This window comes from Argiope bruennichi, chromosome 2 (assembly GCF_947563725.1).
Source record: "Argiope bruennichi chromosome 2, qqArgBrue1.1, whole genome shotgun sequence".
Lineage (NCBI taxonomy): Eukaryota > Metazoa > Arthropoda > Arachnida > Araneae > Araneidae > Argiope > Argiope bruennichi.
This window is the reverse complement of record NC_079152.1, coordinates 40,805,919-40,821,599: the sequence shown is the minus strand read 5'-3', so window position 1 is coordinate 40,821,599 and position 15,681 is coordinate 40,805,919. Positions and strand designations below refer to the sequence as shown.

Below are 15,681 nucleotides of genomic sequence, written 5' to 3'. Positions count from 1 at the left end.
TCTTATCTGTGCACTTTTATTGTTTTTATAACTCACATTTTTGTGTCTTTTGGAAAATGTAAATTTCTGCAAGCCATTCTCTCTCTATTATTTTCATGGTGAAACTTTATTTCTGGATTTTTGTAATTTATATGAGTTAGTAAGGCTTATTTTGAAGTTCATCTATGATCAATGATCAATGTTTGTTTTGATTTTCAGTTCTATATTTATAAATTCCTAAAGCAAATATCAAGATTCGAGAAATATATTATAACCCAAAGGTGGAAAATATAGAATTATATTCCATATTTGATAAGCTGAAATATTTTGTTTTAAAACTGATCTGAAATATTTGGAAATAATAATCACAATTACTTTGAAGTTGCCTCTAAAGCAAATCATTCGGTTAATCCTGGCATGATTTTGATCGTCATAATTATTAATTATATAAAATAAAATTATAACTTATAATTACAATTCGATATTTAGTTGTATTTGTGATTCAAATAATTAAAAACTTTTTTAAAAAAATTACAGAAGAAATACTTATTTTTTTTAAAAAAATATATAAAGATATATATAATTTTTGAATAGCTGATAGTCTTTGACGCCAGATATTTATTCACTCTCCATACTTTAAAAAATTGGCAGAACTAAAGTATCTGTCCCTCCTCCACACACAACCGCTGGACTTTTTTTGTCCATTTTTATTTTATATGTGTCTAAATTTTACTTTGACATGTTAACTATGATCCCATTTCTCTGCTACCCTACTTTCAAGAAAGAAATCACAAAAAACTTTACTCCGTGTGCGAATTTAAAACTAAATGGATCATAAATTAAATTGTTCAAAAATGGATAATAACTATTAATTTATTAAATGCATTAACTTTACAAGTATATAGATATATATATTATATGCTAGATACACATCGTCAACTTCATTGAATCATTGAAAGGAAAAAAAATTAGGAAATACAAATATAAAATTGATCTTATTTAGAAAGATTGTAATTAAAAAAATAATAATAAGTTCAAGGAATTTCTGAATGCTATTTTAATACTCCGTAAGATATCTAAAACACTTCTGCATTCTTTTCTGACTCTGTAGTACACATAAATTTTAGTTACATTATAATAAGTGCTACTAAAATATATTTACTGCTACCCCAGATCATTAGCAATCAATTATGAATTCCTCCATATGGAAAATCGTAAATAATACAGAACCTCCTAAACCCAGTATCTAGAGATACATATCTTCGGAATTAAAGAATACTTTTTTTTATTGGAAATATTTCCGCCTATGATTTAGCGAATGTTTACTCTAACCCGTAACAAAGAACTTTTCACTTCCCTAGAGCCATTCCTCCCATCCATTTGCAATACCCAAACCAGCACCACTCTAAATCAAACTAATACCGAACTATAACAAACCGAACCTAACTTAAGCCCTCTTTTGGCAGAAGGAACGTCATCAAAATCCATTTTATTGTGCCTCTATAAAACGGTTCGGGCATTAGGGTTAGGAGGGAGCTGCGACACACATTCCAACAAGACGAGTTTTATGGCGACCCATTGCTTTAAAGATGGACCTGCACAAAACAACACAGAAGACACGTCTTAACAACTTCATCATATGTATTATATGTCGTTCCGCCGCTGTCAGGAGGAGAGAGAGACTCATATTTCCTGCAACCAGGGGGTATAGTTGTGAGTGGACACTTTTATTATTTGGGGGTCATTAGGTAGCGGCTGGCAGCCGTTGTTTCCCTCCCAATGTTTCCGGTGGCTCCTGAGGTTGAATTTCCCGTCCTCTTTTAATGGCGGGAATTTAGTGGGCCGGATGAGTTGCCCGGAGTTTTCTGCCTGGCCCATCAGGATTGCCCGGATCCGCGAATGCGTTAACGGTTTGATTGCGCCTTTTAATGGGGCTAAATGGTTATGGTAAATGGGCATGGAGAAACACTTTGCTGTTCGCAGGGAGCAGGGAGATTTGCTATTTTTAGAATTCAGTTGTTTATCGGACGAGCGAATGCGCGCCGTTTAACGATTCCTTTGCCATTCGTTAATCTTTCTCGGCAAGGTCTCTAATGAAACAGCGAAATTAAAGTTTTAAAGTCTTTTTGGACTGTGGTGACTCGAGAACGCAGATCTTGCAGTGGCAGTTTATCGACGATTGGGGGGAGGGGCAACACTAACAGGGATGCAAGAACAATTTCTCTAGTTTAATATCAAAATAACTCACAATAATTAATTTTCCATTTATAAAAGCCAATTATTAATTAGCTTAATAAAAATCTCTATCTTATTAATTTTTCTTATTCACATTTTTTTTTTTTTTTTTTCTTATTCATATAACTTTTTCAAGGATATTTGTAAAAAAAGTGTACTCAAATTATTTAACTATCAGAAGGTTGAAAGATTGTCAGTATTGACTCTGTTTTATGAGACTTTTGGAATTTAATTGCACTGAGATCTAATTCTAGAAAAGAAATACATTCTAAAATTTAGAATTAAATATAAGTTTTTACCTGGTTCGAATTTCATAAAATTCTAGATTATTTTTTTTAATATTTCAATAAACAATGATTTAATCTAAAGGGGCTACAGTAATTTATCATACCTAATAATAATAATTTATAATACTGGATAATAAAAACTTATGCAAAATAATAATTAATATAAAATAACTAAATCTAAAAATTCATAAAATGTTTTCTTGATTAGCTAATTTTCTTGAAAGTGAACGATGCTGCTGCAATATACAGGGTGTTTCAAAAACCTTGATCGCGGCTTTTATTTCTTAAATATTGACCGTAGACATATACTGTAAATTACGAAGTTCCGTAAGAAAGGGGCAAAATGTTATGAAATCGATTAAAATTTTCAGAGAATTAAGCTTTAAAAAATACAAAATTTAAATTTTTATACGGACACCGTACAAAAAAATTCCCAGTGAGTAAAATGTCCCCCATCCTATAATAAGGTCATGCACAATATTTCAGAATTTTATCATGAAAATTCTCAAAGATACATTAAAACAAAGTTAGAGAAGTATCAATCAAATTAAAATGCAAATGTTTACAGCTTCAGTACAGATGACGCGACGCAGGGATGCCTCATAAGAAAATTAAATATATTTCATATCTTTAGTTTTAAATACATATTTTAAAATCTATGCTTCCAGAAAAATACTTTAAAATTTTATACCATGAATTACAGAATATAACTTAAAAATAGCACAGTCAGTGAACTTGTTAAAAATCTTATATAACAGTTCATTAAAGAAATCTTTCCTTATGTAATATTTCCTTTAAGTTACTATTTCTACACATTTTTAATACTTTTGAACCAAAAAATAATAAAATTATTACTTATTTATTCAATCGTTACTTAAATATTAATTCATATGATACTGTTAGCACAAAAGAAAACATGGAAAAGAAATCATTAGTCTGTTTCTATAAACATACTTCATGTTCAGAAAGAAAAGAAAAAAAAAATGCTTTATTTTGACAGAGGTTTTTTGAAAAATTTTACAGCTTTCATCATATACAAGTGAGAAATGTCTGATGAAATAATTTTCCTCGAATGATTTCCTTTTTTTCCCATCCACCCTTAAGACCGGAGCAACCTGATTCCAGACTCTTCACATTCACTGTCCATTAGCTTAATCAATGTCCAAGCATTCTTGACAAGAACTCATCAAATGTTCTATCTATTGCACCTGGATGGCAGGCGAAATGAAGGAATATATGCTCTTATAAAGACTATATAAAATTAATATAGATATTAAATGCAAACGTTTTTTATAGAACTTTTTTCTAGAAATACAAATTAATTAATAAAACCATAGTTGATATTTTCTTCAACAATTGAATTTTTTAACACAGAATTCCACAGGGAGGGAATCTTCGAAGCTTCGCTTTATGGTCTCTTCCAAAGGCTGAAATTCTCCACTGTCTCTTCGACTTAGCTGTGTCCAACTGCAAACTCACTATCACAAGACTGGCAACTCCGCACACAACTTGATGCTGCTTCCACAATATACTACAGGACATGACACTCAGCTCATTTCAGCAATAGCTTGGGCTACCCACAAAGCTGGCACTTCGCCGTTGCTTCGCCATCCTCTCGAATACTCGATATTTGACTACGACTCCAAATGCGATTCATTGCAGATTGAGACTGCCATCCTTTTATAGTTCGCAGGATGCGGACCGAGAACTTCCTGGTCCAATCACGCTTATCTCAGTTTTTATTGGATGGATCGTTAAAGTTCTCGAAGTTTCCAGCATTATCTATTATGTCGCCAAATAATCGCCAAGTTTGTCGCCAATATCTGAGATCACTGACGCGGCACCCGATCAGCACCCACAGGGCTAATCATAAAACGGTCTTTTCAGTGATTCAACTGACCATGCTGGAAAGCACCTTTACAGGCTTGTAACAATATATTATTACTCTATTGTTATTCGTTTGCCAAACACCTTTATCCAACGTTTATTAAAAATTTAGAAGCACTTGAAATTATATAATTTTTGCCATAAAAAGTAATTGAAAGAAAAATTGAAGAAGAAAAACAATTACTTTCTCCTATAATAATACAGAATCAGGAATCTGAAAAATGTTGGCACTAATTTATTTAACAAGTTTAAGTCTTATTTAGATTTACAGAGGTTGTTTTTATGTAGCAAAATTATTTCAGTTGGCAATCATGATAGCATAATAAACTAGATTGCAAAATACAGAAATTTTATTGGTAAATAAATCTAATTTACTACTGCACATTAAGTACTTTATGAACCCCCGGGGGGCACCTCGAAATGACAATGGGATGCTTCCGACATGGTGGTTGGATCTCGCCACTCTGGAGTTTATCCCAATAGTTGAGGGATCTGGCTCTCCCATTGATGACGGAATGCACTTCCTTCGGGGAAGGGTGTACCGTGGCCGGTGATGACCCTTTGGACTCAACCCCAGTTCCCGCCAGTGTTACTGTTGCGGCGATCCGGTTATTCAGTAATTTTTTCCGTGTGCCTCCCGGGCGGTTCGAAGGTCAGATGTATGAATTTAAATACTTTGTTAAATTATAGTGGATGTGCATAATTTAGCAGCAACAAAATAAATATTCTTAGCATGCATATTGCAAAAGAGTATCAGCAATAGTTCTGAATATTTTTTATTGAATTTGCTTTAACCTTTAACGAGATTTTAAGCATGTAATTATCATAATGAAATATGCGTAATAGATTTTTTAAAAAAAATCCAATTCATCATTGAGGAAGTAAAGGTTAAATGAATAAAATCACTTTTTTAATTCAAACTATTCAGTGACTTCTTAATAAGGGGATATAACCCTATCACTCCATTCATGCATGATATAAATACTCAATTTTTCTAATAATTCCACCGACGAGTGATCGAAATAGTGGATAGAAAAAACTTAATTCATGATATCTTATCCGAAAGACAAAGAGCAGAAGTCAAAAATTCGACATCTTCTTACTTGCTACATTCTACATTATTCTGGGAAATATAGTTCAAACTATAATCTGAATGAATGACATTTGAATTAGGCATCTGAAGATCTACGGTAGTGACATCCTCGCTAACCATCGAATTGATTTTTAAATCGATCGACCAAAAATTATTGTCAAAATGCGAAGTCTTATTGACTTGTTAAAGTCTTGAAGATAATTTTGACAGATAGAGTCATCCTGTCGACTTAAATCGTTACTTAAATATTTCGATCCCTTGCAATATATTAAAGATGGTTTTTAATTAGCTTATTCGTTAATTATCTGTTTTCTACAAGCTTTCCAAAGTATGGAAGATTTTTAAAGACGAACAATCACAATTTCGTCAGCGGGAGGGCAAGCAGTTGCCAAGAGGTAATTGCCCTCCTTTCCAGAAGCGGATAGCGAGAGAACGATCATGCGGTGTTAACGGACTTTCCTAAGCTGGAATGAGTTTTCCTGCGCATGCTCAGATTTAACTGGAGAAAAGGAGTAATATTCATCATGTTGCTTAGTAAGAAATGGAAAATATAAATGAGAATTCTACTTGTAATTATCATCACAGGGAAGGTTTTCTTTTTCTCTACCGCATTTGGGAATCGAAGATATAAAATTGTAAGAAATTTACCATAGGATTTTAGAAATTTTTCTGTTTACTAAAAGATAAAAACCTGAACAATTAGGAGAAACTAAATTCTGTTTTGATTGCGATTATTTATATGAAGCATTGCGTTTATTTTCTTCGATGCTGCTATAACTACGAGTTTCTTTCTAAATTTCTTCCGGAAAAATCATAGAATTGTGATGTTTGGATTTTGTTCATCCCACATTCCTCACTGTGATCTTCACCAGATAAATTCGGTATAATTCGAATTTAAAAATGTATTTTGAATGATTTGCATGTTTTTAAACAGGAATTCCCCCATATTATAAGCGCATTGCAAATGTCAATCCAGTTTCACGAAATGAATCATGACCTTGACTTTAATACTTTCATCTACATCAGCGTAGAGTGATCACAAAGAAATTATTGATTAAAGTGGCCTGGTATATATTTACAACTAAAATTTGTTATAAGTCCTATGTATTTCTTTTCTTTTCTTCTCCTACTACTGTGCCACTGGAGATATTTCTAGGACTGAAGTAAATGTTTTGTTTTGCAAAACTCCCTATTGAATTTAAAATCTTACATTTAATGTAAAACGTTGATTGATATATATCAAAAGCAACAATAAATGAGCCGTAGTTCTTCGATTAGCCAAAAAGTAAATTTAAAAGAGCGTTTCGGTTAAAAGAGTGTAAAAAAAATCATTGAAGGAATTATCATATAAAGTTAGAGAGAAAGTAAATTGTTTTCACTCATTACGAAAAAGAAAAAGAGCCCATACCTGAGGTTAGAAAATATCAAAACATTTACATGATTTTTTATTTGCAATTTTCCCTTCAATCATGAATGAAGATAACATATCTATGACTCATTAGAGTGACACAGAAACGACACTTTTTTTCTAATTTATGATTTCTCTATGTATCCAAAGCTTCTATGAGCTAAAATTCTTATAGCTCTCGGCTGAGCCTCGTGGAACCCATAATTTCATCTCTGCGTGATTTTCGCCGAAAGTTAATTTTTTTACAACTTAATTACGGTTGAAAGAAACGATTAATAAATTTAATAGCGGTTTCTGCTTCCATTTGTATAAAATAATGGGCTCCCAGTAAAGAAGAGCTAAATGAATATCACAAATGAAATAAAATAAAAGTAGTTTAATTAATTACAAGAAATTTATACCGCTACAAAGCTAAAATCAGCTAGACAAAACTACTACTACTACTACTAAAAAACAGTTAATGCACTGAGTTGAGCTTAGAGCGAAATTTATATTTTGATTGATGATAAAGGGAAAATTTTTATAATTACCAGCAATAATCTACGGGTAATGAACATTCATATAATTAAACTTTTCTTTTTTCAATCAGTCCAATGGTTGTCACTGGAATATCGGAGAAAGAAAATGATATTAAAAGTAAATGTATATTATGAAAAGATAAAGAATATTTCGAAGGACGTACATCTTATGTACGTATAGTGTATTTGATTAGAAGACTTTACTGTATTTTTGTGAGTCTTGCCAGGTAAAGCCTACAACTTTCGAAAGTATTCGGTGAATATAACGATAGGAAATTATATTTGAAAAATAAAGGTATAAAATAAAAACAAATTAAAATAAAATATCTTTTTAATTAAAAGATGGTGTGAAAAAAATATAAGGAAAACTAATATTACCGGGGCTCTTAAATTCTGGCCAAAAAATATATTTTACAAGTACCGATAAGCATCCACAGTTGATTTATATAGGTTTATTATGCATCTTTCTATTAAATTATTTTCATAATATCTCAAATTTGAGATACTATAAAAATAATTTAATAGAAAGATGCATTCAACCTTGAATCATTATATCATTTGAAGTGAAGCAGTTGTTTTCTTCTAAATGTTCGATATTATTTACAGAAAAAGCTATGAATATTTATGGCGTCCATATTGATTTATAAACTTGATGAACAATTAAGCAATTCATGCAATGAACATCTTGTTTCACATTTACTTTATTAAATTTTATTATATTAGATTATATTACATATACATTACATATTATATATATATATATATATATATATATAGGAGCAGCTTCGTGGCTGAAGAGAGAGAAAAGATACTTTGAATTTTAAACTTCGCCTTATTCCTTCCCTGGAGGCATAATTTATGTACAAGCAAGAAGCGACGAAGTACGTCAATCTATAACAAGACACAAGAGCGAAAAGAGCTAAAAGAGCGAAAAAGCGCGAAATATTTATCCCCGGGGTTTATATACTATAATGTTCTGATATGGACTTCTTTACACGTGTCGATTTAGGTATTGGAATAATAGGCATCTCTTAAAAGAATTTGCATGGTTTGACTGTTTTTTTTAAATCCCTTTACTCGAAAAGTTGATAGTACAGATTTAATCATTTTTACAAAACTCGTGGAGCATTATTTAATAAATAAAAAAAGTGGAATTGGATCAGGAAATATGATAACAATTTAGAATTAAGTTTATATAAGAATTAAATTAGAAAAATTAGAAAATAAATTAGGATTTAATTTTGATTTTAAGTTATTATATATTATATATATATATATATATATATATATATTGAATGCTTATATAAAATTATAAAATATTCATATGCCCTTGAATTACAACTTCAAACTGTATTAGGAAGTAATATGGGGATAATTGACTAGGTTTCGCTGTCTAATTCATATGTCGTATTTTATTTATAATTGTTCAAGTTAAACATTGATTTGTTCGTCTGTACTCAAGAATTTCATATAACATTTTATATATTTATAATTGTTCACGTTAAACATTGATTTGTTTGTCTTTACTCAAGAATTTTATATAACATTTCATATATTTATAATTGTTCAAGTTAAACATTGATTTGTTTGTCTTTACTCAAGAATTTTATATAACATTTCATATATTTATAATTGTTCAAGTTAAACATTGATTTGTTTGTCTTTACTCAAGAATTTCATATAACATTTTTATATATTTATAATTGTTCAAGTTAAACATTGATTTTTTTTTTGTCTGTACTCAAGAATTTCATATAACATATTTCATACATATATATAACAACGGATGCATCACACTGATAGTAGCAAATGTCTATACTTATTGCTTTACATTATTTCCATTGACTTTGAAGGAATTAAAAGCTACTGTTTAGTTTGTTCCACAACAACAAAAGACTGAAAGAAAAACCAAAGTTTGCTACTTAAAAAAATCAATTGTTCATTTATAATTACTTAAAATATTCATATTATTTAAAAACATATTCGAGAGAGCAAATGTTCAAGATACTTCACTTAACAATTAAAAGAAATATTTTCCTTGTCTCAAGCACAGCGACCTCACAAATTAAATATATTCAAACGATATCGATTAAATCTCATTTGAATTTTTAATTGAATCTCGCTTAAAGATTTAATAGTGCTTTCTTAAAAATATTTTTTAACCACTTTTCTTTAGCAATATTTTCCTTTGAAAGTTCTTTGAAATAATAATTCTTGCATATTAAAAGGATTTTATAGTCAAAATTTATTCATTAGCTTTGTTTAAATAAAAATAAATGATTAAACTATCAAGATTTCTTTTAATTTTACACATAAAAATGAAGAAAAAAAATGAATTCATATATTTTTAATTAAAGTGTAAGATAATCAACTTCTTCAATGTAACAATAATTCTGATAAAAAGAATAAATAAAAAGAACTAAAATAATTTTATTAAAAATTTATTTCCCTGTATTTGCTTTAACCTCACCCCAGATAAATTATTTAAATACCGTGCTTTGTGTCTTAAATATGTTTTTTAGAAGATTCATTTTTGAAATTTGTTGTTTTTGAATCTGGTTATTGAAATTTCACCCATATTTAGGAAAATTTTAGAATCTAAAAAATTGAGAGTTGTAAAAAGTACAATCCTTCCTGTAGCTCTTCAATAATCGGCAGTAGTTTTGTAACTTGAAAAATACAGTGCATAGAATCACTAAAAAATGTTAAAGCAAACGACTATGTAGGCTTTTATTTAGCCTCTCAATCAGCAATAGATAATTTATTTCGAAATTTTATCTAATTTTTCCACATAATACCATTTTTTTAAAAATTTTCTATATAATTATTTTTGTTTATGAATGTATACGAAATCAACTAAATTATATAATATAATACGAAGGACCATTTAGAGCATAAAATCTGGAAGGGCAAATTAAAAAACAGAAATTACAAACTAATATAAATGAAATTTTTCAGGTTCTATGAGGCAACTTACAATGCAAGTAGTAGAGGAAAACATTGAATCAATAGAACATACATTAACTTCCATTGTTACTAACATTAAATTTTAAAAAAAGTGCACATTGAAAACATTTTGTGAGGAAAACATTGAATCAATAGAACATACATTAACTTCCATTGTTACTAACATTAAATTTTTAAAAAGTCCTAAGATTATTCTACATTTTGGCTAGAAATTTTAGCGCATATAAAATATAAATGATGCATTTTCAATTGTATCCACGCACATCCAGTCGTTTCATGGATTAATATTGCTGCCTGTAGTATATCTTAAATTTGGTATATGGCAGGCAATTTACGGTGCTACTTATAAGCAATATCCGACAGCAATAAAACTGGTTTACTTTGTAAAACGCTCTTTCTAACTCATTTAAGTAGTATTTCTTACCCTAATTTCCTATCTGATTTCATTTCTCATCTGATTTTCTCTTTCATTTCGTCGTTATTGAGAGAGAATTCTTTTCTGAATTTATTGAATTTAAATTGTGAATGTGTAGCAACATCGATCTACTGAGCCTAGAACTATCAATATCTTTTTAGCCCTTCATACTTCGATTCTATTACAGATTGATTTATTAAATAGCAGTAACCCTAAAAGATTCATGTCCTTATAATCAAAGCTGATTTATTCCCTGAGAATTTCAATATTGATATGCTATTAGTTCGTGAAAGAAATTACTTTATTTCTAGCAGAAAATTTCTAGTTATTGATTTTTATGGCCTCTTGTACCGAAAAACAGGGTGTAAACCAAGTCTGCATATATAAAGAAAAATTATTTTTTAAAAAAAGCGACTTCACAATTAGATATGCTTCCTTATTTAAAAATTCTGATCCTTATTTCAAATCATTTTTTCCCCTAGTGTAGTACTAGCCAAAGTGATATAGATGGCGCTAATATCAGTAACTGAAAATTGTGTATATGAAAGAAAAGGCTCAATGTGTTCTATGGTTTCATGAGGTCTCATAAACGATTAGCATGCCAAAAAAATTTAAAAGCACATATGGACGGAAACTAGAACTTTGTGAAAAAAGAGTTTGTAAAATGATTTCTGTACCAGTCCCTAACATAAGCGCATTAAAGTAAAGATTTATGAATACGAGATCGGTAACAACAGGGTATCAACAGGAATCGATGGCAAAATTCAACATTGCCTGGATAGTTTGAGAATTACGAAAGGGGCACATGTTGAAGTGCCTTTTGTAATGAATAATCTTGATTTATTCCAAGAAAATTGTGTGCTTAATTTCCGTCAATAAATGTTTGACTTATCTACTTGATCCAGAAATTCAAAAAATAAACTACAAAATGTGATATGAATTATTGAAATGCAATATTAAACGAATAAATAAAAATAAACAAGGTGCTTGATATGACTTTACTTAAAGCACTCATTTGAAATATGTGTCTTTTCTTAGTAATGAAAATTTTAGAACGACTCTTCTGCTTCAGTTTTAATCTCTAAATGGACTGCTAATCTTCTGAAATACTGTACTTAAGCTTAGTAAAGTACTCACTCGGTAAGAAGAGGATGACGACGACAGCGACAACTGCAGAAATCCCCAAGATGACACAAAAGGTAATTCCAACTATCCGCCAGATATGACTTTCCTCTGGCGGTTCATCTTCCTCCTAAAACAGATAGAAATAATACTTGAGAAGGTCATTTTTAAAGCTTTGAAAGCTTTACAAGAACATCTGGAATAACAATCCAATGATAAACAAACATTTTTTCTCATCTCCATCATGGTCAGCGATTTGTCTGCCATGTTTTGTTTTGTTTGAATAATTTCATTTTCAAGGCTTGTATAAAATTTGCAATTTGAATTATGATCAGATGAACAAACAGTATGACAACATCTGACAGTTAAATGAAAGAATGGCAGTTTAATTAAAATAATGTTATTTGTGCAGTTAAACATTTGGTTAAAACTAAAATTACATTTCAAATATAATGCTATATTTACTTCTGTATAATGTAGTTTATTTTATTTATTTATTTTTTTGTAAAATAAAACTATTTTTTAATTAAGATTTATAACTTTACATGTAGGTTATTATTATTTATTTATTTATTTTTTGCTATAAATAATTTTGTACAGTAATAAACAGTGTGTTTTTTCTTCGCTGAATTATAGATACATTAAAGCGTAAAGTTTTTTTTTTCCTTCTTCCCTTCCCAATATATATGACTTGAATTCAGGATACGGAAGCACGAAAATATTAAGATTTCACGTAGATATTTAGAATAATTTTTCGGGGAATTAATGATTGTAATTTATTTATTATTTCAGTTTTTATAACTTATTTTAAGAAGTAAATAAAAACTATAGATTTAAAATAAAATCAAAAAATTAGTTTTGAATTTTTTAAAATATAACTTTAATTATGATAAACTATTAAAATGCACATAAAATTCATTTGATTTAATGAATAAAACTTGCAAATGCAAAAACCTTTGGTTTATATCAAATTTTCCATTTCGAATGATTTAAAATGTGTATTAAATTAATATGTTTTGATAAAATGTATCCCATTATATTATGTTTAAAATGTATCCTATTATTAATAATAAATCCTGGTGATTTTTTAGAAAATATATCATTTTCATGAAGAAAATTTTAAGTATCATTTAAAGGTTTTCATAATTAATTTAATTATGGAAGTCTATTTAATTTAAATAGACATACGTACTTAGAGAAAAATAATTCAATAATTTTAAATATGAAAAGATCTTCAATAATTAAACTGTGAAATTTTTCATTTCACAGTTCTCATTGATTTCGTTAGATCAATTATTCTGCATTTGTCACCATTATTTTACCATTTTTTAATTTTTTTTTCATTGAAACAATTTTATTATTAGAAACTAAACCACTGAATGATTCGCATGAGCATCACAGAAAAAAATTATTTGGATTTTCAAGTTTCTAATTCCCTTGTCATATTTAAAGAATATTTTTTATCAAAATTATATTATCCAGGAGATAATTTTATATGCAATTCTTCAGTATTCTGTAATAAAAAAAAAAAAATTAAGTGTTTTGAGCAGTATTATCCCGATTTAAAAGGTTAATATCTACGATGTTTGTAAAGTTATGAAAAAAAATATTCCATATCATGTTTATCAGTAGACTGAAAATGGTTTGAAATTCGCAAATGTTATTTTGCTTCTGATCCGTAAAAGGCTTAAGTAAAAATATATTTTATAACAAGTTCCTTTTAAACCTCTATACAGAAGCTAGATTATTTATTCTTTCAAACTTACGTAAACAACGGGCCATAACTTATTTATGAACAATTTGAAACTCATTATCGACCAAAGTTTGCAGAAAACATAGTTAAAATATTAATTAAGATATAAATAGAAGTTATGTAAGTTAATATGCGAGTAAAGTAACAGAAATATGTAAGTCAGTATGTAAGTGAAAGTAACAGAAATGAAATATCTAGTAAATAAAGAATAAAAGAAAGTAAATTGTAATTAATAATTTTGAAGTTAAACATAAGAATACGTTAAACTTAAGTAAAGTTAAGAAAGAATTATTAGAAAAACTAGCTTCGGTACTTGTAGAGGGATAGTAAATAAAATAATTCAAACGATATGACACATTTATTAACTTATTCTAACGAATAGTAAACTTAAAGAAAATATTTAAATTAACTTATTGTAAACTAAATCATTCTCAACATTACCTAATGCTGTCAAAACAGAGATTTAAAACTTTGAATTCAAACAAATGTGAAATATTTATAAATTTAAATCATGCCTCCTGTTATCTTTAATGCCGTGCAAAGAATGCATTTAAATATAGAATAAAATGAATTCATAAAGAATTCGGTCTCGGAAGTTCCCTTTCTCTTTCAACACTTTTAATGAAAACTCGATTTAAAATTCAATTTCAAAATGAGCACAAGCACATAAATTCTTGTTGAAGATTCTTAACTAAATTGTTCATTCCTTAAAACAACTTCTGCTTTATTTTTCATTTGTTAGTTTCGCCTCGCATTTCCAAAGATATTTATGCAAAAACAAGAAAAGATTTGCCATGGCAGAATTAAAAAACAAAAGGCAACATAACTTTCCAAAACATTCAAATTTTCGAAATCTGCATTAAGAAGATACTTTTCTCCTTTGGTTTTATATCTGTATTTTAATAAACGTCTTTTATTTCAGGAAAGAAAGCACAATTCGTTGAGAAGGTGTTTTGTTGTTCTGTATTTTAAGCAGTTTGTGTAATGCAACATTTATTTCAGTTAAATAAATCTTAAAAAGAAAATATTCGGCATTGACTGTTCTAAAAAATTAATGCAATTTAATTTAAAATTACGGTATGAAATTATTTGTTTAGTGTTTATGTTATCGTCTGACATGTTTGGTTAATGCCTACATTCCAGTTTAACTGGAAGAAATTAAAAATAAATCAGATTTCGCGTTGCTCTAAAGGTAAGGTCTCGGGTTCAGGGTACTAGAGTTCCAGATAAAGTTCCGTTCCAATGACCTGTGGCCTTACGAAATTTGGCCATAAATCTGCCAACTGACCTATTGTTGGACCCCGCAAATTGTCGGTAAAATGAACAAACATCAAAGAATCGCAGAAAATTACAAGAGAAGGGAAAGAGGGGGAAATGTGTCAAACTCAAGGCTGGCGCAGGTTGTCGGAACAAGGTTTAAGAAATTGGATTCTGCAAAAGAATCATCTTCTATACAGGCCTGTTGAATGCTAAATATGACCTCAAAGGTCAAATGTCTTATCTCTAGCTTGGTTTGAATGTTTGGAGTGGCTCTGTTCACAAGTCCAGCTTTAAAAGAAAAATGGGGGTGTATCCAGAATTAACCTTTGTATGGCACCCAGATAAAACAACAGTGTTGACTGATTACAACCAAACTAAATCAAATAACATAAACCAAATTAATTACAGCAATTTTATAATATATTGTCAATCTGATAAATATAGCAGTGATTAGTTATTGAAAAATAATTATAGAATCTTTATAAAGTGTATTTTTTTATCCTATTGCATAGCATAATTAGAGGATTAGGTCTAAGTAGTGAGAATGTCTAATGATCATGAAAAAAATTCTTTTATTGAACTACTCCAAATATTTTTATTAAATAGATTTAAATTTTCCTGTACATACTAAAATTCCATGTTAAAAAATTTAGATATAAGACTGTTAAAAGTATAACTAGGCAAATTGTCTCGGAATTTGATAAAATTATTCAAATCCAAACCAGCTTTATAGTTTATGTTACTTAGTACTAAAAAC

The 15,681-nt window shown here is 29.1% G+C and overlaps 1 protein-coding gene across 1 annotated transcript in view; it reads right to left on the bottom strand.

Annotated features, from left to right (window-relative positions):
- The window catches only part of LOC129962173 (inactive dipeptidyl peptidase 10-like), a gene marked incomplete at its 5' end in the record, with an annotated part of 691,141 nt that overhangs the window by 550,813 nt on the left and 124,647 nt on the right, over positions 1-15,681 (bottom strand). The window contains one exon of the mRNA XM_056075911.1: positions 11,927-12,041. Coding sequence (XP_055931886.1) covers positions 11,927-12,041 — 115 coding nt within the window. The remainder of the gene's footprint in view (positions 1-11,926; positions 12,042-15,681) is intronic.